Consider the following 27986-nt stretch of genomic DNA (forward strand, 5'->3'; position numbering starts at 1 on the left):
TATGCTCAACCAAATGGTTGAATTGTCGTTTAGTGGTATGGGAGACATTGATCTTTCTGACATTCTGGTACAAGACCCCAGTCCCAGCCAAGTCGAGGTGATGGTACTTTCCCCTGTTTGGATACATCCTTGACCTGTGCATCTCAAATTCCTGGCAAAGCTCAAGTTTGGGGGCCCCCTCCCCACCGACTGCACAATACCTTGTATGACAAATAACATACTGAAAAAGTGTCATAATTGAGTATGAAATTGACAATGGACAGTGCAGTGTAAAAGTGCTGTTTACTTAAAGTTGAATCATGCAAATTAAATGTAATATCAGCAATAAACATAGATACAAATTGAATTCTAAATTAAAGCTGCAAGCAGCGATGACAGGGCCGTCGAAACTCTGTCCACGTTGGGGGCAAATATCGACCAACCAGAACAAGGAGCAGAGCTAAGTAACTATAATGAAGGACAAGGATTTTTTTTAAAGTTGCGCCAATAGGAACACTGTTAAAAGATTATGGCAAAAGATAGGAACTATGAAATATCGACCAATCAGAATAGGGTGAGGGGTTAAGTAACTCCAATGACGGACTATGATCAGAAGAGGGGGCGGAGCAACGTAACACCAATGAATGCAAGGTTCATTCTATCTCATCATCATTCCCCTGCCTGCCGAACAAGTGACCCAACTAGTAGGACTCTCTATTGCTTGCACGTTGGCTATTTGTGCTACCTTTGTGTGACACTAGTATGGCAAAGTAGGACATTCATTTACGGGAGGAGTGGGGGGAAACATAAGAATTTACATATGGAGATATGAGGTTTCTGCCAACAGCAATGATTATATTCTGACCTGGAATGGGGATGGACCTCAGACGGTGTTCCTCATGAAGCCCAGTGGACTGACAGCCAGAGCACAGGTCATAGTGAGAACACACTGTACACTTATACCTGGTCCCGAAAATGTTTCCCTCACAGCCGTCACAAATCACACCAGGGTGCAGCATGCCATAATCTGGCAAACAAAACAAGAGAAATGTATCAGTATGAATTTAGTATAAAACCATACAAAGTGCTCCTCGGAGCAGGTCTCCACCAGGCCAGGTACACTGTAGCTAAAATTGACCTCATGGTGGCGCTATACCAGGATAATCTGAATACTTTTGAATGAGGTTTTTCCATGGGCTACTGGGAGCAATGCTTGTGGCATTATGTGCAAACGTGCCCCTCCTGAAAATGTTGTCAGATTTTCAAATTCCATTTGGTTTGACTATGATTGGCTTTCAGATACTTGTTTTGTTACATGACTTCAGGGATAATGTGAACCAATTTGGGTAAGGTTTGGACAAAATTGGTAGGAGTAGCAACAACATTTTGATTGTATGACCTACAGTTCAAGAGTTATAGGCCACAACGTGAATCGTCCTGTTATCGTCCTGCGCCACCATGAGGCCAATTTTTAACATTTCCTCCTTGACCTAGTTGGAATGTGAGAGCAAAATGTCACGCCAATCAAACGCTGCGTTCATGATTTGAGGCATGTTGCTAAAAACGAGCCTGCAAACTTTAGATGCCAACTAGAATGGAATGTGAAAAATCGGACAGATCCATCTTGATCACATGACTTCAGGGATAATGTACCAATTTGGGTAAGGTTTGGACATATAAACTCTACATAAGTGAATGACTTGTTGTTATGAGGATATCTTTGAGCATTAAATGGTTGGAGCTTGGTTTCCCTCAGTCAGGTTTGCTAAATAATTCTTTGTAGTTCTACTGTACGCCTGAATTCTTCTTGTTGAAGTTGCATAATATTTTCACATTTTCTCAACTTTGGGACATTTTATACATTTTAGGGACTTCTACTCAAGTGAATTGCTAATTTGTCCACCCTTGATAAGTGAATTGAAAATAAAACTAATCTGTGTGATACTGTAGATTTCATTAGGACTGTTACATGTTTTCCCTATTTGGGACACCATATATGTTTAGTGACATAACTCCATGAGTATTAAAGCTACTTTTACACAATTGATATTGCTGGATTCAGTAGAACCACACAAGACATCATAGGTCCTATGACAATCCATGTCAGAGTCACTACAAAGTAAAGAGAACATTCTACATAGATTTACATTTCCGCCTATGTAGGTGTTCAAATTATCTCCTATTCACATTCAGATATTGACATTCAGTCTTTTTTAGAATGTAGAGGTATGTCCTGACTTCATTTATGCCAAGTTTTAAACCTGTCAGAGATTCCATTGTGAATTTACATGAATTTTTATGCCTCAACCCCCAGACTGCCAGGCTTTATTTTTTGTTTGGGGTGTATAACTAAACTAAATTTCACCACTTTTGCTGTAAAATATTTTTACACAACAATCCATTTCATGTATGGGAGGCCTTAGAGATGAAGAAAAACTATGTTGTGTTTGGTTCTACCTCCGGTAGGGGTATCTCGAAAACTAAATCCCTTTTTGGCTGTTTGCCACAGGCCTATATGCACAGCACAGCACAGCAGCCATATTGGAAAAACGTTGGGCCCCTTCCAATGATACTAATGAAGGCTTTGTTCCATTCTGGTCAAACAGAGTTAGGGTGCTGATTTTGTGCATGTTGGCTCACTGGAAACACTCTGCTACACCAGTGGGTCTCAAAGTGTGGTCTCATGGTTTCTTGAGAGGGTTCCAAATGGCCCCTTACAGGTGTGTAACTCTGAGAGTGTACGGATAGGGGTACATTTGGTTCCATTTGTTCTCTCTCAGAGTTTTGGGGGTCCTTGAAATTAAAATGTTTGAGAACCACTGTGCTACACTAAATGGAGCAGAGCCTTCATTAGCATCATTGGTAATGCCTGTGAAGGAAGTAAGGAAGAGGCCCAATTTTTTTTCAATATGTCTGCTGTGCATAGAGCCTATTAGTTTGGACTCAGGCCAGGTGTGATTGACTAATTCAGCCATCACCCACACCACACTGGTTTATTTCTACATAGGCTTGCACTTTTTTTTTAAATACTTTTTCTTGATACATTCGCTATGATAATGCATTTTGTTTGTGTTGATTATTTACATTTCCAACTTATATGCATAGTCATGTTCATAGACAGAGATATGTATGAATAGAAATATCTATATTTCTCAGTGAATGCATATAAATCAATGTAAATGCATGAAACTTTTACCATAACCACAAAGTGACATCTCAACGATTTGGTAGAGGCCTATATTTGGAAAACCGTTGGGTCTGTTAAAAATATATATAATTGATTGTTACTATTGGCCCAAATAAATAAAAATGCAAAGATTTTTTTTTCTCCACAGCTTTTTTCTTGGTGTGACTTTTAAAGGGTTAAGGTGTGCGCCGAAGGTCCCAAATATGCGCCGAGGTCCCAAATACTAACCGATGAGTGGCATATTTTTATTTATAATAAAAATATACAATGAAAAAATATACAATAATGATAAAATACTGGAGGTAATGGAAAGAAGAATTAGGTTTTGGGTACAATAGCTTATAATTTGGGAGAGGTGGTGCGACACACTAGCGCCCTCTATTGATGGGCCGCCACTGGATCTGAGCACTGAACAGTAAATAGAAACCGTTTTCCACCATGGTCGGCATTTGCAGGAGATTTATGACCGGTGGCGGGTGTCCAGGAGTGGACGCTAATTCCCGGGAGACTCCCGGAACTTCCGGGAGAGGAGGGATGTCTGCTACATTGTGCAAGAAAACAGAACACAGTGACTTTGAGCCATAGGGTTAGATTTTAGATTTATAGTTGACTTTTAACATTTTGGGAAGGGGGATTTGGGGTTTCCTGGTAAAACCTTGGAGGGATGCCCTTCATTTGAATACTGCTCATTTGAATTCAATATGGCCCTACCTTTGTGAGCTCCTACCGGCAGCTCCTTCTTCACCCCCAACTCAAGGTCCTGTGGAAGGGAGTTGCTTTGAGTACCAAATTAAAAATACTCTTAATAAAGACATAAAAGCACAATAACCTAAACCTATACAGACAGATAAAATACAATAGAATAATTCACAGTTAAAATGTTGGCATTCAGCAGAAGCTCTTCTTGTAGTGACTTACAAAGTGCCAGCTAAGTGCTAGAAACTAAGTATTTAGGATAGCAGGTAGGCTAACCATCAAACCTACAGCAGATTATTTGTAAATAACATACTTAGCGGTTGTGGACGAGCAAACAGCATACATACATCTAAATAGAATACAACAGAATATCCCTTCCCACGAGATATCCTCTGAGGAAACAGATAAATCATCATCATCATCATCATCATCATGCAAGTTACAGGTGACTGCATTTTCCTTCTGAACCATTCTTTCCTTTTCTATATTCCTTGAGGATGACATTTAAAGGTTTGACCAGTGCGGTTTTCAAGGATTATATTCTGACTGGGATAGGTCCTGGATGTCCATCAGAGAGTGTTTCATATGAAGCTCAGTGGACTGACAGACAGAGCACAGGTCAGACTTAGGACACATTGTTCACTTAAACCTGGTCCACATAACATGTTTTGTGTACGGGTTCATGGAATAATGTACAGAAATCAGATGATCAATTTCCATGTATTATTCATTTTCTGTACAGTCTTTGGTGAAACTGCTTTTAATGTGTTTGCATCCTCATCTTGGTGTGAGCTACAGAGCCATCCAAAACTAGACTCTCGTATCAGCATGGAGGACTTTAAAAAGAGAATCAAGGACTATTTGGCCACTGATCGCACATGTACTGTTACCTAACACAGCTAAATCACCATGTACCTTTCTTGTTTTACATACATTTTACATTTTATTATACATGTATTTTTATATTGCTGTTTTATACTTATTTTATGTTAAACTTTGTATGCTGCTGTCAGGGCCAGCACTTGGTGAAAAGAGATTGAATCTGAACGGTAAAACTCCTGGTAAAATAAAGGTGAACAATAAAATAAACTTACATGAGGACCAGCACTCATCATAAGAGGGTCAGTCATGGAAGGATCTGGGCCGTCTTTCAGGCCATGGTGGGGGGTTTGGACCGTGGGCGGGGGGTCTGGAAAGTGAAGGGAGCAAAACAATAAAACATAAAAGCTATTACTATATATACATGGGCGGATTAACCCTTTGTGGTGCCCGGTGCTTGGACCCGGTTTGGTGCCCCACGCCCCCGTTTTGTCAACGGGGGGGGGAGCGCGGACAATGTTTTAGTGCCCCCCGGGACGGTTTTGTCAACGGGGGGGGGGGGGGGGGAGCTGGGTGGGAGCTGCGCGGAAGAAACGGACGCTCTAAATCGCTGTTTTTCGCCGTTTTTTTAATTCAGTCCGTTTGGTGCCCCCCCCAAGGGTTGGTGCCCTGTGCTTCAGCACCTCAAGCCCGTTGGATAAGCCACCACTGTATATATACATACTAAACTCGTGTAATATGATCGTCTTTTGGTGTAGAAATATAAAATGCTTTAGATTACAGATAATTACATGGTAGGATCGTGTGTGCGCGCGTGCGTCCGTGCGTGCGTGTGAGATGGGAGTATAGGGCATAGCAGTGAAGGCCATTTTCTGGTTCCACTACAAAATAGTCAATGCATTTTTCCTATTGACATTTCCAAAAATATTTATATCAATTCATTTAAAGGGATATTTCACTTTCAAAAAAAGTTTTGGTCATTTCAAGTCACCCCTGAAAGGTGGTCTATTTTTGGTTGAAATTTCAGAGGTAAGATTTTTTTTTTCATATTATCATCTCAGAGGTGTTACTGAACATGATTATGTAACTTGATACAATTTTAAAAAATCTAACAATGGTCCAATCATTTTCTGAAAACATGCTCTACAGTACCAAACAGGTCGTTTGTCACTTTATGGTAAAAGTAGTGTAGCTAAACTAAAGTCATACAACTATTTGCTATGGACAAATAGTGCTTCTGCTAATTCAGTCTTGTTAATATAATACATACTGTATAATGTTATTTCATATGCTGAAATAATTCTATTAGTATGATTTTATTCCTATCTAAAAAAATATGCTCAACCAAATGGTTGAATTGTCGTTTAGTGGTATGGGAGACATTGATCTTTCTGACATTCTGGTACAAGACCCCAGTCCCAGCCAAGTCGAGGTGATGGTACTTTCCCCTGTTTGGATACATCCTTGACCTGTGCATCTCAAATTCCTGGCAAAGCTCAAGTTTGGGGGCCCCCTCCCCACCGACTGCACAATACCTTGTATGACAAATAACATACTGAAAAAGTGTCATAATTGAGTATGAAATTGACAATGGACAGTGCAGTGTAAAAGTGCTGTTTACTTAAAGTTGAATCATGCAAATTAAATGTAATATCAGCAATAAACATAGATACAAATTGAATTCTAAATTAAAGCTGCAAGCAGCGATGACAGGGCCGTCGAAACTCTGTCCACGTTGGGGGCAAATATCGACCAACCAGAACAAGGAGCAGAGCTAAGTAACTATAATGAAGGACAAGGATTTTTTTTAAAGTTGCGCCAATAGGAACACTGTTTAAAGATTATTGCAAAAGATAGGAACTATGAAATATCGACCAATCAGAATAGGGTGAGGGGTTAAGTAACTCCAATGACGGACAATGATCAGAAGAGGGGGCGGAGCAACGTAACACCAATGAATGCAAGGTTCATTCTATCTCATCATCATTCCCCTGCCTGCCGAACAAGTGACCCAACTAGTAGGACTCTCTATTGCTTGCACGTTGGCTATTTGTGCTACCTTTGTGTGACACTAGTATGGCAAAGTAGGACATTCATTTACGGGAGGAGTGGGGGGAAACATAAGAATTTACATATGGAGATATGAGGTTTCTGCCAACAGCAATGATTATATTCTGACCTGGAATGGGGATGGACCTCAGACGGTGTTCCTCATGAAGCCCAGTGGACTGACAGCCAGAGCACAGGTCATAGTGAGAACACACTGTACACTTATACCTGGTCCCGAAAATGTTTCCCTCACAGCCGTCACAAATCACACCAGGGTGCAGCATGCCATAATCTGGCAAACAAAACAAGAGAAATGTATCAGTATGAATTTAGTATAAAACCATACAAAGTGCTCCTCGGAGCAGGTCTCCACCAGGCCAGGTACACTGTAGCTAAAATTTACCTCATGGTGGCGCTATACCAGGATAATCTGAATACTTTTGAATGAGGTTTTTCCATGGGCTACTGGGAGCAATGCTTGTGGCATTATGTGCAAACGTGCCCCTCCTGAAAATGTTGTCAGATTTTCAAATTCCATTTGGTTTGACTATGATTGGCTTTCAGATACTTGTTTTGTTAACATGACTTCAGGGATAATGTGTACCAATTTGGGTAAGGTTTGGACAAAATTGGTAGGAGTAGCAACAACATTTTGATTGTATGACCTACAGTTCAAGAGTTATAGGCCACAACGTGAATCGTCCTGTTATCGTCCTGCGCCACCATGAGGCCAATTTTTAACATTTCCTCCTTGACCTAGTTGGAATGTGAGAGCAAAATGTCACGCCAATCAAACGCTGCGTTCATGATTTGAGGCATGTTGCTAAAAACGAGCCTGCAAACTTTAGATGCCAACTAGAATGGAATGTGAAAAATCGGACAGATCCATCTTGATCACATGACTTCAGGGATAATGTACCAATTTGGGTAAGGTTTGGACATATAAACTCTACATAAGTGAATGACTTGTTGTTATGAGGATGTCTTTGAGCATTAAATGGTTGGAGCTTGGTTTCCCTCAGTCAGGTTTGCTAAATAATTCTTTGTAGTTCTACTGTACGCCTGAATTCTTCTTGTTGAAGTTGCATAATATTTTCACATTTTCTCAACTTTGGGACATTTTATACATTTTAGGGACTTCTACTCAAGTGAATTGCTAATTTGTCCACCCTTGATAAGTGAATTGAAAATAAAACTAATCTGTGTGATACTGTAGATTTCATTAGGACTGTTACATGTTTTCCCTATTTGGGACACCATATATGTTTAGTGACATAACTCCATGAGTATTAAAGCTACTTTTACACAATTGATATTGCTGGATTCAGTAGAACCACACAAGACATCATAGGTCCTATGACAATCCATGTCAGAGTCACTACAAAGTAAAGAGAACATTCTACATAGATTTACAATTCAGCCTATGTAGGTGTTCAAATTATCTCCTATTCACATTCAGATATTGACATTCAGTCTTTTTTAGAATGTAGAGGTATGTCCTGACTTCATTTATGCCAAGTTTTAAACCTGTCAGAGATTCCATTGTGAATTTACATGAATTTTTATGCCTCAACCCCCAGACTGCCAGGCTTTATTTTTTGTTTGGGGTGTATAACTAAACTAAATTTCACCACTTTTGCTGTAAAATATTTTTACACAACAATCCATTTCATGTATGGGAGGCCTTAGAGATGAAGAAAAACTATGTTGTGTTTGGTTCTACCTCCGGTAGGGGTATCTCGAAAACTAAATCCCTTTTTGGCTGTTTGCCACAGGCCTATATGCACAGCACAGCACAGCAGCCATATTGGAAAAACGTTGGGCCCCTTCCAATGATACTAATGAAGGCTTTGTTCCATTCTGGTCAAACAGAGTTAGGGTGCTGATTTTGTGCATGTTGGCTCACTGGAAACACTCTGCTACACCAGTGGGTCTCAAAGTGTGGTCTCATGGTTTCTTGAGAGGGTTCCAAATGGCCCCTTACAGGTGTGTAACTCTGAGAGTGTACGGATAGGGGTACATTTGGTTCCATTTGTACTCTCTCAGAGTTTTGGGGGTCCTTGAAATTAAAATGTTTGAGAACCACTGTGCTACACTAAATGGAGCAGAGCCTTCATTAGCATCATTGGTAATGCCTGTGAAGGAAGTAAGGAAGAGGCCCAATTTTTTTTCAATATGTCTGCTGTGCATAGAGCCTATTAGTTTGGACTCAGGCCAGGTGTGATTGACTAATTCAGCCATCACCCACACCACACTGGTTTATTTCTACATAGGCTTGCACTTTTTAAAAAAATACTTTTTCTTCATTTATTTGTATTTGTAAATGTATTTTGATACATTCGCTATGATAATGCATTTTGTTTGTGTTGATTATTTACATTTCCAACTTATATGCATAGTCATGTTCATAGACAGAGATATGTATGAATAGAAATATCTATATTTCTCAGTGAATGCATATAAATCAATGTAAATGCATGAAACTTTTACCATAACCACAAAGTGACATCTCAACGATTTGGTAGAGGCCTATATTTGGAAAACCGTTGGGTCTGTTAAAAATATATATAATTGATTTTTACTATTGGCCCAAATAAATAAAAATGCAAAGATTTTTTTTTCTCCACAGCTTTTTTCTTGGTGTGACTTTTAAAGGGTTAAGGTGTGCGCCGAAGATCCCAAATATGCGCCGAGGTCCCAAATACTAACCGATGAGTGGCATATTTTTATTTATAATAAAAATATACAATGAAAAAATATACAATAATGATAAAATACTGGAGGTAATGGAAAGAAGAATTAGGTTTTGGGTACAATAGCTTATAATTTGGGAGAGGTGGTGCGACACACTAGCGCCCTCTATTGATGGGCCGCCACTGGATCTGAGCACTGAACAGTAAATAGAAACCGTTTTCCACCATGGTCGGCATTTGCAGGAGATTTATGAACGGTGGCGGGTGTCCAGGAGTGGACGCTAATTCCCGGGAGACTCCCGGAACTTCCGGGAGAGGAGGGATGTCTGCTACATTGTGCAAGAAAACAGAACACAGTGACTTTGAGCCATAGGGTTAGATTTTAGATTTATAGTTGACTTTTAACATTTTGGGAAGGGGGATTTGGGGTTTCCTGGTAAAACCTTGGAGGGATGCCCTTCATTTGAATACTGCTCATTTGAATTCAATATGGCCCTACCTTTGTGAGCTCCTACCGGCAGCTCCTTCTTCACCCCCAACTCAAGGTCCTGTGGAAGGGAGTTGCTTTGAGTACCAAATTAAAAATACTCTTAATTAAGACATAAAAGCACAATAACCTAAACCTATACAGACAGATAAAATACAATAGAATAATTCACAGTTAAAATGTTGGCATTCAGCAAAGCTCTTCTTGTAGTGACTTACAAAGTGCCAGCTAAGTGCTAGAAACTAAGTATTTAGGATAGCAGGTAGGCTATCCATCAAACCTACAGCAGATTATTTGTAAATGACATACTTAGCGGTTGTGGACGAGCAAACAGCATACATACATCTAAATAGAATACAACAGAATATCCCTTCCCACGAGATATCCTCTGAGGAAGCAGATAAATCATCTTCATCATCATCATCATCATCATCATGCAAATTACAGGTGACTGCATTTTCCTTCTGAACCATTCTTTCCTTTTCTATATTCCTTGAGGATGACATTTAAAGGTTTGACCAGTGCGGTTTTCAAGGATTATATTCTGACCTGGGATAGGTCCTGGATGTCCATCAGAGAGTGTTTCATATGAAGCTCAGTGGACTGACAGACAGAGCACAGGTCAGACTTAGGACACATTGTTAACTTAAACCTGGTCCACATAACATGTTTTGTGTACGGGTTCATGGAATAATGTACAGAAATCAGATGATCAATTTCCATGCATTATTCATTTTCTGTACAGTCTTTGGTGAAACTGCTTTTAATGTGTTTGCATCCTCATCTTGGTGTGAGCTACAGAGCCATCCAAAACTAGACTCTCGTATCAGCATGGAGGACTTTAAAAAGAGAATCAAGGACTATTTGGCCACTGATTGCACATGTACTGTTACCTAACACAGCTAAATCACCATGTACTTTTCTTGTTTTACATTAATTTTACATTTTATTATACATGTATTTTTATATTGCTATTTTATGTTAAACTTTGTATGCTGCTGTCAGGGCCAGGACTTGGTGAAAAGAGATTGAATCTGAACGGTAAAACTCCTGGTAAAATAAAGGTGAACAATAAAATAAACTTACATGAGGACCAGCACTCATCATAAGAGGGTCAGTCATGGAAGGATCTTGGCCGTCTTTCAGGCCATGGTGGGGGGTTTGGACCGTGGGCGGGGGGTCTGGAAAGTGAAGGGAGCAAAACAATAAAACATAAAAGCTATTACTATATATACATGGGCGGATTAACCCTTCGTGGTGCCCGTTGCTTGGACCCGGTTTAGTGCCCCCCGCCCCCGTTTTGTCAACGGGGGGGGGGGGGGAGCGCGGACAACGTTTTAGTGCCCCCCGGGACGGTTTTCTCAAGGGAGGGGGGGGGGTGGGGGGGTGCGAGCTGCGCGGAAGAAACGGACGCTCTAAATCGTCGTTTTTCGGCTTTTTTTTTTTATTCAGTCCGTTTGGTTTCCCCCCAAAGGGTTGGTGCCCTGTGCTTCAGCACCTCAAGCCCGTTGGATAAGCCACCACTGTATATATACATACTAAACTCGTGTAATATGAACGGCTTTTGGTGTAGAAATATAAAATGAGATTACAGATAATTACATGGTAGGATCGTGTGTGCGCGCGTGCGTGCGTGTGAGATGGGAGTATAGGGCATAGCAGTGGCGGCCATTTTCTGGTTCCACTCCAAAATAGTCAATGCAATTTTCCCATTGACATTTCCAAAAATATTTATATCAATTATTTTAAAGGGATATTTCACTTTCAAAAAAAGTTTTGGTCATTTTATCGTCTACTCAGGCTTTTGTGAGCCCCCCATACAGTTTTTAAGTTGCTCGATTCAGTATTTAGATATTTGATATTCATTTTATCAGATGCTGTACCACCCTTTACCCTTCCTATACAAACCCATTGTAACTTCAAACTCCATTTTAACCATGTTAGATTCATCAAAAACACCCGTCCTTGGTTCAGGTGACTCATATCGACCCCCTAATGCCGTGTTTTTTCAATTACTTTTTTCATTTATTTTTAATATTTTTTTTGGAAAATGAAAAAAATAAAATACAATAAAAAAATGAAATAAAATAAATGAAAACATTTATCCGAAGAACACGGCCCCCTCACGCATTAGGAGGGCAGGGTGAGTCACCAGAACCAAGGACGGGTGTTTTCAATGAATTTAACATGGTTAAAATGGAGTTGGAAGTTATAATGGGTTTGTATAGGAAGGGTAAAGGGTGGTACAGTATCTGATAAAATGAATATCAAATATCTAAATACTGAATCGAGCAACTTAAAAACTGTCTGGGGGGCTCACAAAAGCCTGAGTAGACGATAAAATGACCAAAACTTTTTTTTAAAGTGAAATATCCCTTTAAGCCTAGAATCAAGGCATCCAGGGTCCTGGTGAATCATGACCATAAAACATTTTTTTCTGTGATTTTTATTTTATTTTATATTTAATTATATGATATACTATATTTTATAAATACCCTTTGTTTTGCCTTTTTCAAAAAAAGTTTTTTTTCACAGAATCAAACGTTTTATGGTCATGATCCACCAGGACCCTGGATGGCGTGATTCTAAGGCTTAAACGAATTGATATAAATATTTTTGGAAATGTCAATGGGAAAAATGCATTGACTATTTTGGAGTGGAACCAGAAAATGGCCGCCACTGCTATGCCCTATACAGCATCATGATGGTATGTACATGCTGAGTCTTCCTCTGGACCAGTGTGAAACCCAGTGTCTCCTGAGAGTCCTCACTGCCATTGATTCCAAGTCTGGTCCATTACAACCTTGGCTCGAGTCAGACTATAGCTAAAGCCCAAATTGTAAGACCGAAAAGTCCAATCTGATTGTATTAAACAATGATTAATACCTCAAAAAGTATGTTAGTTTAGCAAAATATCCATGTTATGCCTAAAGTTGGTTGACTCTAAATGGAGACATTTCATTTAAGCTTAGGCCTAACAGGGCCATCGTAAGGGCCATTCACATCAAGGACTATAACGATTATATAATAATATATATAAATCTCCATATTTTAACTTTTTGTGTTTTTTCAAAAATTAGTGCCATACTTGATCGTCCTACAGCATCACACAAAAGCATCAAAAGTACTTTTACAATTTTATTATTTGAATCCTGAAAAGTAACAGTTTTGGACATATGAGGTTTCAACCCGACAGTTAAGTTGTGGTGTGGACTCTGCCATCCATGAGTTGGACAGAGTTGTAACGATTTCTAACTACAGTGTATTTGTATAGTTATAGTGCTTGGTGTGAGTAGTGCAATCATATTCTGAAAACCATAACATGTAGCATTCCTGGGTTTGATACAATACTAAAGACTAACAAAAGTGTCTTGAGAGCATGCTGTCAAAGCAAAAGGGAGACATGCAAGTATTCAGAACTCTTTCAAAGTTTGAACCTTTTCATTCAAATTGCTAAGCTGATATCATTTGTTAAAAACAAAAAAAGTATTACATTTGAAACAGAGTGAGAGGTGTTGGTCAAGGCAAGAAAGTATTCACAAATCTTAAGAGTAAAAACTTCCTTAACATAATAGGAATGGACCACACACACATTTTTTTAAAAAATACACAGTGGACCATCTTGCTTTAATGTTTCATGGCTTTATTACGGCAAAATGCATTTTGCCACTGCACTTCAGGGTGTATTACACAGGTGCAAGTAAGTAATAAAGTACACAGTTGCAAGTCATCACCTACATTTATAGAAATACAACCTCGCCAGGCTAATGCCAGATAATGACAATCCTGCGTATAAAACAAAAAAAAAAAATGAAATAGGAATACATTGAAATAGAAAAATGGAGCTCTTGGAAATAGAAAGATGAAAAAATAGCATGATATGTAATACTGTTGAAATCATTATCGCCTGAAAAGGTACATTCTCTTGTGTTAAAATGCAATACGTATACGTACAATACGTTAAAAAAAAACTACTAACAATTACTTCTGTTTCAGATCTTGGAGAAGAAACTGCTCATTTTCCTCAAGACCTTTGTAGAATATTTCTTTGGCTTTTGGCCCACCGGACTCCAGGAGCTCATAGAGTTCCCTCATCTTCTCCATAGAGGTGGTCTTAGACCTCACATTACTGCGGCCCTCATGGGTGATGACACCCTCAGCAAGGAGCAGATCCAGGATGGAGTCAACCATCTTCACTCTCTTAATCAAGTCAACCCGAAGCTGGTCGACAAAGTGACTTGTTGAAGCTAAGAGGAATGACAGTTGAGTTGCGGGTGAGAGTATGGGCAAAACATTATAAAAAATTAAAAAAGATAAGAGACACGCATAGGCTGCTGGAGGCTGGGTGCTGGATCAACATGCAGGGAAAATAAATTAAATCCAAAAAACAGTATAATACTCCCGTTTGCAGAATGTGGCTCAGGAGGCTCAAACCTAAACATTTTTAAATACAGGTTTCTGAACATTTTAAAACAGGAAACTTGGCCCGGATCACTGGCCTAGCACCTAGGCTCCAATGTAGCCTGACGAGCCCCGTTCCAGACGATCTTTACGGCATGTCATCAATACTCTCTTCCACATGGAGCTGATTCATTATGGAGACACTAGATTCAACAGGTGCTACTCTGTTGAATCTAAACAAAGGTGGTGGCCGAACGGTCTGTTACAAATCCGACCAAGTGGAGCTTACTATGTAACCCTGCTCAGGTTGTGTGTGTGTCTGTCTGTGTGTCTGTCTGTGTTAATGCTCTCATAATGCTCTGATTACAATGCACAACAGCCTGCAACACACACACACACACACACACACACACACACACACACACACACACACACACACACACACACACACACACACACACACACACACACACACACACACACACACACACACACACACACACACAATGTCAATGCTCTCTCCCCATCACGGTGAAATAACACGGATTACAAGTCCGTAAATACACAATATTTTCGAGCTGCGTTCGCTTCCAGCGTTCGCGCGTCTTACTTGTATGTATATGAAAACATTTGAGGAGGGAAATGGGCAATGAGCTGGTCTTTAACTAAATAAATTGAATCTTAGATCTGTTTCAATATGCAGTAGTGTAGGATATATACTGTAACTGTACTGTATAGTGTTTGAACACAGTATGAGTATGACAATATTTGAATGACTAATGACTATCCAGCAGCATTGACAGTGAAAGCAAACAACACACACCGGTTTGTTTACACAAGCCACCTGGCTGGTACCTCGCCAATGAATGTGTCACAGGCTATGACGCAAATTTTAGTTGACAGAAATGTTGAAACCTTTTATTTATTCTACACATTTTTACAATATTGGAGAACGTAAGAATGTATGTGTCATGTTTGGCCTACTACAACAACGATAAATGAAAAAATGAATGTGAAAAATAAAATCCATATGTTTTTGGTAAAGCTACAGGGAGCCACAAAAGGGAGGGGAAGCGTGGAAAGCTTTTGCGGATAGTAAAAACTAGAAAGATGCAATTTTGAGAAATTTCAAGTGAGTCATATGGGTCAGAAAAGTGGGACAGCAATACTTTGTAATAATGCTTTCATATCAGTAAAATAAGTCAATATTTTAAGATCATGAATTGTTGCTAACACACGTCTTGCCACTAAACAATGCTTTGGATTCAGGAGGGGGGATGTTTGATCAAATGACAAATCTATCGATCGATAAGGTGAGAAGTACAGTCAGTACAGAGCCACAGTACAGAAGAGCCACTGCTCCTAACTTCGAATAAACATATTAATGAAAAAAAGGCGTTGCACCTTCACTTGGAAAGGAGCCAGCTAAGGTGCTTCGGGCATCTTTTACGGATGCCTTCTGAGGGTCTCCCTATAGGAGGGAGGTCCTTGGTGCACGTCCCACTGGGAGGAGACCCCCTGGCAGACCAAGGACCAGATGGGGGGATTATCTCCACACTGGCCTGGGAACGCCTCGGGCCAGACAGTATTTAAGTTGATTCAGTATTTAGATTATGTGATATCAATTTTATCAGACACGCCATCTTCCCATACAAACCCATTGTAACTTCAAACTCCATTTTAACCATGATAGAATCATCGAAAACACCGTCCTTGGTTCTGGTGACTCATAGACCATATTCACACGGCGGCCATGTTTCTATGAAGTCAATGAAAGTAGCCACCCCGGGTGGCGGCACTTTCAATGTTAAATTCCAATATGGCCGCCGTGTGAATATGGTCTATACTGCCCTCCCAATACACGAGGGGGCCATATTTTTGTATTACTTTTTTCATTCATTTAAGGCACTTAATTTTTATTGTGTTTTTTTTTCCTTTTCCCCAAAATATTATAAATAAAAAAAAGAATTGAAAAAACATGGCCCCCTCACGTATTAGGAGGACAATATCAGTCCCCAGAACCAAGGACGGGTGTTTTCGATGAATCTATTGTGATTCGAGTTCAAGTTCAAGTTACAATGGCCCCAATTCACTAAGCGATTTACGACCATATTTTGTACTTACCGGCATTTAAGACAAATCCTACACCTGCAGTCAGATTCATTAATGTTTTTTTTGTCTGTGTTTTGAGCGTGAGGTGCGCATGTTCCCAAGTCAGCCCCGAGGCTGTTTTACCAGGGCTGAAATGTGCGTATGTCTTTAGAATGCTTTATTCTTCATGCCAAAATCAATTACAACAGTGCCAAACCTCAAATAAAATATATATGTGCCAAACATTTGTCAACACATATAAAAAATAAAAATAAAAATAAAAATTTCAAACGATGTTTTGCTTGTAGCCTATACATAATATAGACATGATGTAGATTCCACCGCTTTTTATTTATTTTCTAGGCTATCAGTTGCATTTAGAGCTGAATTATTAGGTCCCTCAGTGTGTTTGCCAGCGGGCCATCTCAGCCAAAGTGTCACGTAATAATGAACATAGGCTATGATGCCTTAATGAAACTGCGGAGGGACTGACTTGCATCTCCAGTGTCCGTGCCACGGTATTAATTTGTAATAGCCTACTGTAGGCTACTGTATATTGATCACATGAACGCCACACACAACAGCCTAATAAATCTTACCATCTGATGAGGAAACTATAGTGGATGAAAGCTGTGTCCAGAAGATCCATTCCCCATTCCGACGTAGGACAGCGATATATAAATCCAAAATTAACTAATTTAATCAAAAAGTAATCAATAAGCTCTGGTCCATAATCGGATAGCAGCGTTCCACTGAATGCTGGATTTCATCATCTTTTTACCTCGGTAAAGGTGCGCAATGTTCATTAGAAAAGGCTTATATAATATCCTTTCCACGTTTTATTTGCCTTTTATTTGGTAATGGGGTTAAACCTTGTAACCTTCTTTATTCTCATTACACATGAGAGCATTTATTACTTGATCCGCTTCCAGACAGAACAGTACGTTGTCAAGGTGATGCGACGCCACATCTGTTATCTTTAGGCGAGGGACGGCGGAGTTGAACTTCAAACTTGCATCAGCGTTGCCATATGTTGTGAGAGAAATAAGCAACCAGATCTAGGAAAACAAGCCCAAAAGAAGCAACTGGCACTTACGCCATTATAAGCACTTTAATTAAACCGTTGTGAGCTTGTAGATGTGCTATTTAAAAAAAATAATCTTGTAATACAATGTGGAATATTTGGAAGATTTTTTTAACATTCTAACAACACAAATCTGGTACGGGGCTCCAGCTGGCACAAAACATTTTCAGATGGGGCTTATAGGGATAAATTAGCCTACATATTAACTTGGGGGTCCATGACATAAAAATATTTGAGAACCACCGGTTGAAATAATTGAACAATTGTGAAGCAAGCCCAAATAATCAACTACACTTTAGAAACAAGACCAAAAAAACACACCCCACAGCTACCAATATTTACAAGCAACTTTAGAGAAAAATAAGGCCAAATTCGCTTCTAATAAGCGGACATGGCAACACTGTTCAGTATGGTGACGTTGAAGTTGGATGCTGTTGGAGGCAGCCTTCCAGATTAATCATGTCCTACACCTGGTCATACGCACGTCTCAGGGATATACGAACCCCTTAGAGAATTGCACGTCAGTTTGTGAGTACCCAAAATTCGACCTCCTTTACGAACTTTATTTACCCCATATTTACGACCAGTTTAGTTTAGTTATTAGGGCCATTTGGTTTGTATAGTAAGGGGCGTGTCTGATAAAATACATTTCAAAAATCTAAATACTGAATCAGGCATCTGGGGTACACACAAAAGCCATAGTAGATGTTAAAATGACTCCAGATGTTTTTGTAAAGTGAAATACCCTTATATAATACCCTTATATATATATATATATAGGCTACATATATGCGCGCGCACACACACACACACACACACACACACACACACACACACACACACACACACACACACACACACACACACACACACACACACGTAAAGTCAATTCCCAACTTGAATGGTTCCCGACATGGCCCAGACTAACAATACATCTGGCTTAGGGGGGGCCTTTTACATCTCAATGTTAATGGAGGCAAATTGTCCCAAAACGAGACATATGACGTCATGTGACTTTTGCATTTCAATGTTAATGTGTGTGATATTCCCCAAAATGTGACATGTGACATCATGTTGTTTTCGTGTTTCAAAACGGGTGTGAATTGTCAACTTTTGGGACACATTGTTTGTCTTAGGTTCCGTCAAAGAAGTGACATACCCATATATGCAGACCATGTGAAAATTGATTTTCAGGCTTGAAACATCTAGTGTACTGAATATGTCACAGGGAAATTGGCATTCCAGGGAAATTGAAAGAGGAGCGCTCGCTTTTAGGCACGAGGCTTTGACGCCAGGCAGGGCTTTTTGAGACAGGGTTTTTTACGCGAGGCTCGCGAGGAGGAGGAGGCGCGAGGCGGGGCTTTGATACGAGGCGGCGCGAGGAGGAGGAGGAGCGAGGCGGGGCTTTGATGCGAGGCCGACCTGGCTTTTGTTGTTCCCCCCCACATAGCAACCAGGAAGCTATGCTAGGGGAACCATAATGAGGGGAACGCTGAACACGCGTTCACACGCACACGTGATAATAGTTATTGTCCATGACGGAGGCGCGCCGACTCAGCAGAGGTTGAGGCCGAGGAGGCGCGCCCGCGAGTGCCCGCGCACACGCATGTGCATGCGTGTGGCTTACATTCATTGCCCTCTAGCGTTGGTTATACAGAATTGCCTGGGTGGGTGGTAAAAACAAGCGCTCCTTTTTCAATTTCCCTGGAATGCCAATTTCCCTGTAACATATATATGTTACAGGGAAATTAACATATATATGTTACAGGGAAATTATATGTTACAGGAAAATAATAGTTATTGTCCATGACAGAGGCGTGCCGACTCAGCAGAGCTTGAGGCCGAGGAGGCGCGCCCTCGTATCAAAGCCCCGCCTCGCGCCTCCTCCTCCTCCTCGGGAGCCTCGCGTAAAAAACCCTGTCTCAAAAAGCCCCGCCTCACGCCGAAGCCCCGCGCCTAAAAGCGAGCGCTCCTCTTTCAATTTCCCTGGAATGCCAATTTCCCTGTGACATATATACACACACATGATGTGGCATCACAATCTGGATGTCGCGTTTGTGTGGATGTCGCAATCCAGATGTCAACCCATTTGTAACTAACTACAACAGTGTACAAGATTAATGTAACCAAATTTCAGAGTTAAACTATCATGGTTTTAACAGTGTAGCCTAAGGAGTTTATGACATGTGTGATGTGTTTGTCTTACCTGTGGTGTGGTGTGTTGTCATAGGAGTGGGAGGGAGGGGTTTGGTTGATGCTGGTGTTGTATCTGGTACTGCAGAGAGAGAGAGAGAGAGAGAGAGAGAGAGAGAGAGAGAGAGAGAGAGAGAGAGAGAGAGAGAGAGATGACACACACAAACAGGTTTGGATGTACACACATGCATGCGAACACGTGTGTGTGCGCTCTCACACACACACCCACACACACACACACACACACACACACACACACACACACACACACACACACACACACACACACACACACACAAATGTGCCTATGTTTAAATTCTATTGATCTACCTTCACTTCTCTTGGGTGCTGACACTGCATGTGAAAACTTCTCCACCAGATCCTTCCTGTCGCTCTGCTCCAGACCCATCATGATGTACTTTAGACTGTCAGCGCCATAGGTCTGCTTTATCTTCCTACCGGTGTCCAACCTGTCAAGTTTATCCAGCTCTGGATAGGGGATCTGTTTAGGGAGCCGTTCATCCTCACAAAAAAAATACTTGAGCTCTTTTAATTCTGTATCGTCCAACTGCTTCAAAATATCTTTGATGTTGACTTGTTGTGTAGTTGCCATGGTTGATCCCTGGTACAAACAGAGAACACAGAAGGAAACACTGACTCATTAGCATCATTCTCTTCAGATGTGAATAGATATGCGAATCAGGAGGTGCAGAGCACAACCAGGGTAATTCTCTCTCTCTCTCTCACACACACACACAACTGGGGGCCAAAGCACAACATGCCGTAGCCCTGCCTGTCTATTAACCTGCAAAGGGTAACAGACACACTTTCACATGAGAGAGTGATACACAGCATTATGAAATAAATGAAAACAATGTAATCTGTGTGACGCAAAACATTCAGCCGTCCATTAGTTCACTGTAGAGACGGGTCGCGTTGTTGTATTGAAACGTGCGCGTGAACCAAGGTGATAATCACAAAGATAGGACATGGAATAAATGACCCAATCCCATAAAACACATTACCGCTCGATTGAAAAGCTCTATGAGGAGACTCTAGCCTACATGAAGGACTTTCAGTGACTGCTGCATTATTGTGCTTTTGTTGAGCACTTTGGAGGCGTGCACCATGGGCCTGTTTCACGAAACCTGGATTAGGGATAAACCGGGTTTAATCAGCTATCCTGGCTTAAATTATCCAGGATCAGCCATGAATCGGTTTCACGAAAGCTGGTTAGGATAGCTGGGTTAGGGTTAGGTTAGGGTTATGTTATTTAATTCTGATTTTACCGATTTATAATCATTATTATTATTTTTTCCCGACTTTCTTTTCCGCCTCTCCAAACTGCCGCTCTAGGCGGCCACCTAGGTCGCCTGTATGGACGCGCCGGCCCTGGTTATCTCGGCAGATTAACTTAGCCAGTAAACCTGGATATGTCCATGACTCGGTTTCACAATAAAATGTAAGCAATGCTACCTTAGTTACCATGGCAATTTAGCTGTGAAGTTAGCCTGGTCCGGACCAGGCTAACAGCCAAGCTTTATTAATCCAGTGCCTTGTTCTTCAAGTTTTATGAAATAGCTGTTAGTCCAATGACTCCAATCGTAAACCAATGAGTTTTTCCACACTTATTCAATTCTTATGCGAAAATCGAAGATCTACAAGCCAGAAAAAAAATTGTCTTGTGGCGGCCGGGGGTCCCCGGGGTCCCCGGGTCCCTGTGGCGGCCGGGGGTCCACGGGATCCCCCCCGTGGACCCCCCTCATTTTCCACTGATATAAAACTGAAACAAATTATGTCAAGTCCCTCTTTTTATTTGTTTAACTTTTTTCCACATCTACCGGAAAACTAACTTTTGTCAATTATAAGGATCTTGACAATATGTTTGTTCTATTCCAGGGGTGGGCAACTTTGATGATGGAGAGGGCCACTATATTTCCCCACTCACTCCAGGGAGCCACATTGCATATACTGTCGGGCAGAAACCTCTTATCTCCGTATTTTTTTTTTCTCATAAATTAATGCTGTACTTCGCCATTCTATATCACACAAAAGTAGCAAAAAAAAACAATCTACAAGCTCAAAACGCGCCGCACTGCGACGCGTTTTGAGCTTGTAGATCGGCTATTTTTGCTATTTCGGAATTGGAATCCAGATTTTTTTTTTTGCTAGTTTTTTAATTGGAATTCTGAAAAGTAAAATTTGTATTTAATTTCAAATGCATCTAGTTATACTTATGTTAACTTTATGAACTTAAATACAAATACATTGTACATAAAAAAGACAATAGAATTTTAATACTAGAAAAAGATGCCTTATGCCACTTTTATTTAGTTGCCACTGTTCACGCTCCCAAGCGGGGGGTCAGGGGTAAATGTAATTTTCCAGTATTCTGTTTTTCAGACAGACAGACAGACGATGTTATGACCCGAGGGGTCATTTCCTGTGTTTTGCCCTGTGTATGTCTTTTTCCCTCATTGGTGTATGGGTGACTGGTGCTGATTGAGTGATTGAGTACCAACTGGTGAACTGGTGTGTAAGTGGTGCGAGTGAATGTGAGTGGTTGGCTACCAGGTGGACCTTGCTGGTGATTGGCTCCTGACCAGGCTGTGATCTATAAATCTGTCTGTCACAAATTTCCCAGGAGTTTTTTTCTTTTAGTTAAGTGTTTTATGTACAGGTGCCGTGCCTGAGGTATCTTACTCATGTTTTCAACTTTGTTAATAAATCACTGTATTTCAAACTGGTGTTGGCTGGATGTGTTTGGGGACTGGGAAGGAGGGAGTAAATTTTTATGATACACCTGGTGACACCTAGGCCGGGTTGTAACATAAATTGGTACATCTGTATTGGCTGAATCTGCAGGTAGGGCGCTGGGTGGTATAATAGCAAAAACCAAACAGCTGGGTGACCTGGGATATGCTGCCTACTCCAAACTATTTCACACTGGTCTCTACCCTGTCATGAATTAAATGGCAGGTATATGGGGCTCAAATACAAATATAAAAGGACAAATGGTCCAGAATAAGGCTGTACGGTATTTCCTTGAAGTGCATAAATTCACACCTGTATTGGCAATAACAGGAGACATGGGATGGGAGCTGTGTGAGATAAGGGAAAGGCAGCATGGTAGCCTTATAGAGACACACGTTAGAACGATGAACTGCAGCTCTCAATGCAATCTCTATGAGAGGCATTGTAAAATACCGTCATTTCACTGGTTAACTACTGAGGCTGTAGCGATTTTTTTTGTGTTCTAATAATCTGTCCCATTTGTTTAATTTGTCCTTTTTAATGTCCCATATCTTTCATCTCGATATACTACCCACAATATACTATAATATACTCCATCAGTATGTCAAAACCGCTAGCATCGGAGATCCAGAGTTTAAGTGGTCGCATGGTATATACGTCACGGACGCATCCCTTGAGGTTTTCAATACCCAGAAAACTGGCGAAAGTGGCCTTTTTCAATAGGTTTTGGTCATTATCTCTGGAACAGAAGGTCCAATCTGCTCAGTTCAAAGCTTGTTGGATGCGTGACTTTGAGGACATTAAGCACGCAATGACACATTTTCGGGTTTTTTTTAATTTTTTTTAGGGGAGGCGAGATCTTAGTTGGGCAGGCGACCGCCTCTCCTGCCTCTACAGTGGGTACGCCACTGGTCGGCGCTCGGCGCTCGTAAAGACAGTGATGTCACTGAAATGCGACAACTTGTCTGTCTGCTGTCTACCCTCTGCTGTGTTAACATTATGGGTAACTCGTTAAAGTGGCAAATGAAATGTGAAACACATCAACTATTAAGAAAACAAGAAGATATGTTGACAAAGACACTCCATACATTTATTTAAATCAATATCGTCTTCAGTTAATGCAGGATAATTTTAAAAGTAGGCTAACTTTCATATCCTCTCATAGTGAATGCATTGGCAGCTGCAGTTCATTGTTCTAACGGACCTGTAGCGGCGCTGTCTCAAAAGTGGGCGTGAAATTTGTAGTCCCGTGTGTCTCTATGGAATGGAAAGGCAGCATGGTAGCCTTATGGAATGGAAAGGCAGCATGGTAGCCTTATGGAATGGAAAGGCAGCATGGTAGCCTCATGGAATATATAGTGGTCAGGAGGTGCATGCACTTCCAAACATTTTGATGGGTGCTGGAGAAGGTCCACACACCGTCTTAAATGCTCCCAAAATAATTTAATGATGGAGCAAAAAAATATGTTTCGGCCTATGTGGCCTTTGTCAGGTATACTTGACGAAGCATTTCGGGGAGCATTTAAGACAGTGTGCCTTATGGAATAGAAAGGCAGCATGGTAGCCTTGGAATAGACTAATCAAAATGCCAGAGAATTGAGTTGCCAGGAAAATATTTAACTGGGATGTATCTATAAAAGGAAAGTGCAATAGAGGATACACTTCTAAGACATTGGTTACTTGATCGTTTTTTGTTTTTTTTTATCTCTATGGTTAAAGACACACATTTTAGTTCAGATTTTAGATCAGAACAAATGGTCACAGGACATATTGCATAAACCAAAACTGAGAACATTTATTATGATAAAAAGCTGTTATGCTAGTGAAAAGTATGTTTGTGCTCCATTATCCAAAAGATAAAGATTTCTATGTTCCCAACTCCGTTCTGGGATCTTGCCCCTACATCTTGAGACTGGCAGGTATAGAGGAGTAAAAGAAGAAGAGAAGATTTGCACTTATTTTTATATAAATTATATTGAGAATGAGTTCCACTTTATTTTCTACTGCCCCTTATCATGAGCTGCGTCAAAAAAAGTTTTAATAATGTGTGAAAACCTAGATTTGATATGGTTAAAGGGATATTTCACTTTCAAATATTATGTCATTCATAGAGGTTGAAAATAAGATATTCTTACTTATTTATAGATTTATAGATATTTATAGAAAGCATGGGACAAACGGACAAAGAAAACATATGTGATGTATATTTATTTTTTGTGTCTTGGGTCTTATTTTCATTTTTATTTATGCCTCCAACATGCCTCTAATGTTTATATTTCAGGATTGTTCAAACCGTCAGCAAACGGTATTGAGACCCTCATCACAACATGGGGTCTATTTCACAAAAGCAGAATTAGGGGTACATTTCATTAAGCAGTCAAGCTGATGGCAAACCAATGAGTTTCACTTATTCAATTCTTATGCGAAAATCGAAGATCTACAAGAGCGATTTTTTTTTGTCTTATGGCAGCCGGGGGTCCACGGGGGTCCCTGTGGCGGCCGGGAGTCCGCGGGGGTCATTGGGGGTCCCCGTGGCGGCCGGGGGTCCCCGTGGCAGCTGGGGGTCCACGGGGGTCCCCGTATTGATGGGGGTCCCCGTGGTCCCCGTGGCGGCCAGGGGTCCACGGGGGTCATTGGGGGTCCCCGGACCCCCGTGAACCCCCGGACCCCCGTGAACCCCCGGACCCCCGTGAACCCCCGGACCCCCGTGGACCCCCGTGTACCCCCGGACTCCTGTGGACCGGGGACCCCTGTGGACCGGGGACCTAAGTGTTTATAATTATAATTCCAATATTCACTTAAACTCCTCATATTTAAGCTTAACTGAATTATATATTTATGGATTTGTATATAAATTAATTGTATATTTTTGGACGACTTGTGCATTTAATTTGTCGGCAATACTTTGCCACGCTTTCTCCCTGGATCTATATTTATTGCGGCCGTGTTTCCTTTCTTGCTTATACATTTTACTTCCTCGTATGATTCCATGAGCTGCTGCAGTGCTGCTGTTCAGCCACAGAGAAGAACGCTGCTCTGGTTTTGGGCTCCATGATTGGTCAAGTTCAAGGATTCTGCTATCGACTTTCATGGGTCTTTTATAGGAATACGTGAAGCCTGGCTTTACCATCCTGGCTCGACACAGTCTGGTTTGACTGTCTAGCTCGACAAAGTAGCTCCTTCTCAGCCTGGCTTGGCGTTCGTGTAACGGAATAAACCAGGCTGTACGGAGCAGACTTTCTCAAACCTGGATTTGGCTTAAACCCAGGCTTATTTAATTCTTCTTTCGTGAAATAGGCCCATGGATGACGAGAGTCATCCATGTTGTAATCATAATAGCTGTAATTCAGTAGTGGGCGCAAAGCAGCATGCAGATGTTGACCAACTCGCTCAACCAGACACAGTAAACAAAAGATTGCCCTAGCTCCCTGCATGGCTATTTTACCACTCAGACACCCAAGCACTATTCATGTTCAGTACACCTAATATATAAGTACTGTGATTGAAGAAAAATAATCACATGGTTAAAGGTTTTGAAAATTGTATAATTCACATATTTCTTGCATTTAAATGGGACGAGCAGTACATGATGGGCCATGGCAAAACTGTATCCTACCAAACTGCTAAAATGTATTTAAAAATAACTTTGTAAATAGTTTAATTAGTTGTGTCCTTACCTCAGTATAAGTTGTAGGTTGTAGAGTGAAATGAAGACAGCAGCTCAACAGAGATGTCTAACTTTCTTTTGGTCGGTCTGACAGGCTGTTTATCAGAAATGTATCACTCCCCCTATGTAGTTTACAGGAAGTGTTGCCATCACTAAGAAGAAATACACTTTTTTGTTACCACCGCGCTCTGACTTCTCTGGTGCAATATCCTCTTAGATTAACAACATTTATAAAGGAAATGGGTCGCACTCGCATGAGTGGCAAGAGCGAGTTTTCTCTTTTATTGTTTCTTACATGTCAAAAGAACAAACGTTTCGGCTATCCAGCCTTTGTCAGTGTCATCACCCCATCCCATCACTAAGAAGGCATGGGGTGCTGCCAAATATTAGGTTGGCACATCATTTGTGTCCACTAGTACCTTGCACCTTATGTTAAAGGAGAAATCCGGACATTTTAAGTGTTATCTTTGATGTGTCGTTACTCACCTACCGACGTAGAAAGTGGCGTTGATTTTTTCCAGCGATTCCCCTGTCGTCATTTTTTCGACCCCCTCCGTTGGCATAATGGGAGCACGTGGCTAAGGGAAATTCGTCTATTATAACCGATGCAAAGTTATTTTTTTCTCTACTACTACTCATTGTAGAGTCTCATGATACTCAAACATGCACTGAAAGTCCTGAGAAGCTATCGCTAATGCCGAACGAGCTAACGCTGGTTGCTTGTTTCTCTCCCAGAACCTGGCAACTCGGTGTTGCCAGGCATAGAAATAAGCAAACAACGTTAGCTCGTTCGGCATTAGCGATAGCTTCTCAGGACTTTCAGTGCATGTTTGAGTATCATGAGACTCTACAATGAGTAGTAGTAGAGAAAAAAATAACTTTGCATCGGATAGACTCTACAATGAGTAGTAGTAGAGAAAAAAATAACTTTGCATCGGTTATAATAGACGAATTTCCCTTAGCCACGCGCTCCCATTATGCCAACGGAGGGGGTCGAAAAAATGACGACAGGGGAATCGCTGGAAAAAATCAACGCCACTTTCTACGTCGGTAGGTGAGTAACGACACATCAAAGATAACACTTAAAATGTCCGGATTTCTCCTTTAAGCTCTTGGTGATGTGGTGTATAGACCAATTATTTGTTTACAAACATTGACACTGGACACACAGGTGACTGCTTCATGTAATCAATTCCCAACAGATCCCCAAACCTGTTGTTTTGGGGTGTGCTGGTTTAAGTTCATTCAACCCCCTCTTGTGTGTTGGCTAGTGAGGTGCGCCCTAGCGAGACATATGTACTTCACCCCGCAACGGTATTGTGCGCCAAGAACAGCTCACATACAAGCTCACAACCGCGTCGCGGATGAGACCGTTGTGAGCTTGGAGGTCTGCTATTCTCGGCCGTTCTCTGCACGTGACACCTTCGTGGGACGGAGCATAAATTAGGCTTGATGGGCTGCAGCTGCACGAGGCAGAGCAGGTTCTGGTGCCATGATCATAGAGCGCTCCCTCCGTTCTTATGACATCCACTGGAGGTGGGGTTTTGAGGACAACTGCTTTGAATTGCTATGCCTATTATTGTTTACACACAACAGAAACCAAGAAATATATATTTCAAGAGCGAGAGATCACTGTAAAAATCCTAAGCATTCTTCCTCCATACTGGGAAAAAACAGCATCTGAAAGTTTGATGGGATGCATTTTTACACGTGAGGCTGTGACCACTTTTACATTGCATCTTATGAGCGGTGGGGTTCATTTGGTGCCAGCCTGCACGAGCATACTGGTTCTTATCAGTGTGACGTTGTCTGTTAAGGCGTCTATTGGACTGTTACTATGTTGATAGGACTGTGATAATGTTGCAATGTTGATATAGGACTGTGAA

The 27986-nt window shown here is 41.0% G+C and overlaps 1 protein-coding gene across 1 annotated transcript in view; it reads right to left on the reverse strand.

Moving 5' to 3' along the window:
• Positions 1 to 26159, reverse strand: part of LOC308094705 (uncharacterized protein) — a 207966-nt gene extending 181807 nt beyond the window's left edge. The window contains exons 1-2 of the mRNA XM_080441511.1: positions 26111 to 26159; positions 20010 to 20301 (exon numbers count right to left, since the gene is read on the reverse strand). Of these exons, the coding sequence (XP_080297637.1) occupies positions 20010 to 20292 (283 nt within the window). The 5' untranslated portion in view covers positions 20293 to 20301; positions 26111 to 26159. The remainder of the gene's footprint in view (positions 1 to 20009; positions 20302 to 26110) is intronic.
• Positions 26160 to 27986: the final 1827 nt, after the last annotated feature.

The sequence above is a fragment of the Gymnoscopelus braueri genome, assembly GCF_963280865.1.
Source record: "Gymnoscopelus braueri genome assembly, chromosome: 11".
NCBI lineage: Eukaryota > Metazoa > Chordata > Actinopteri > Myctophiformes > Myctophidae > Gymnoscopelus > Gymnoscopelus braueri.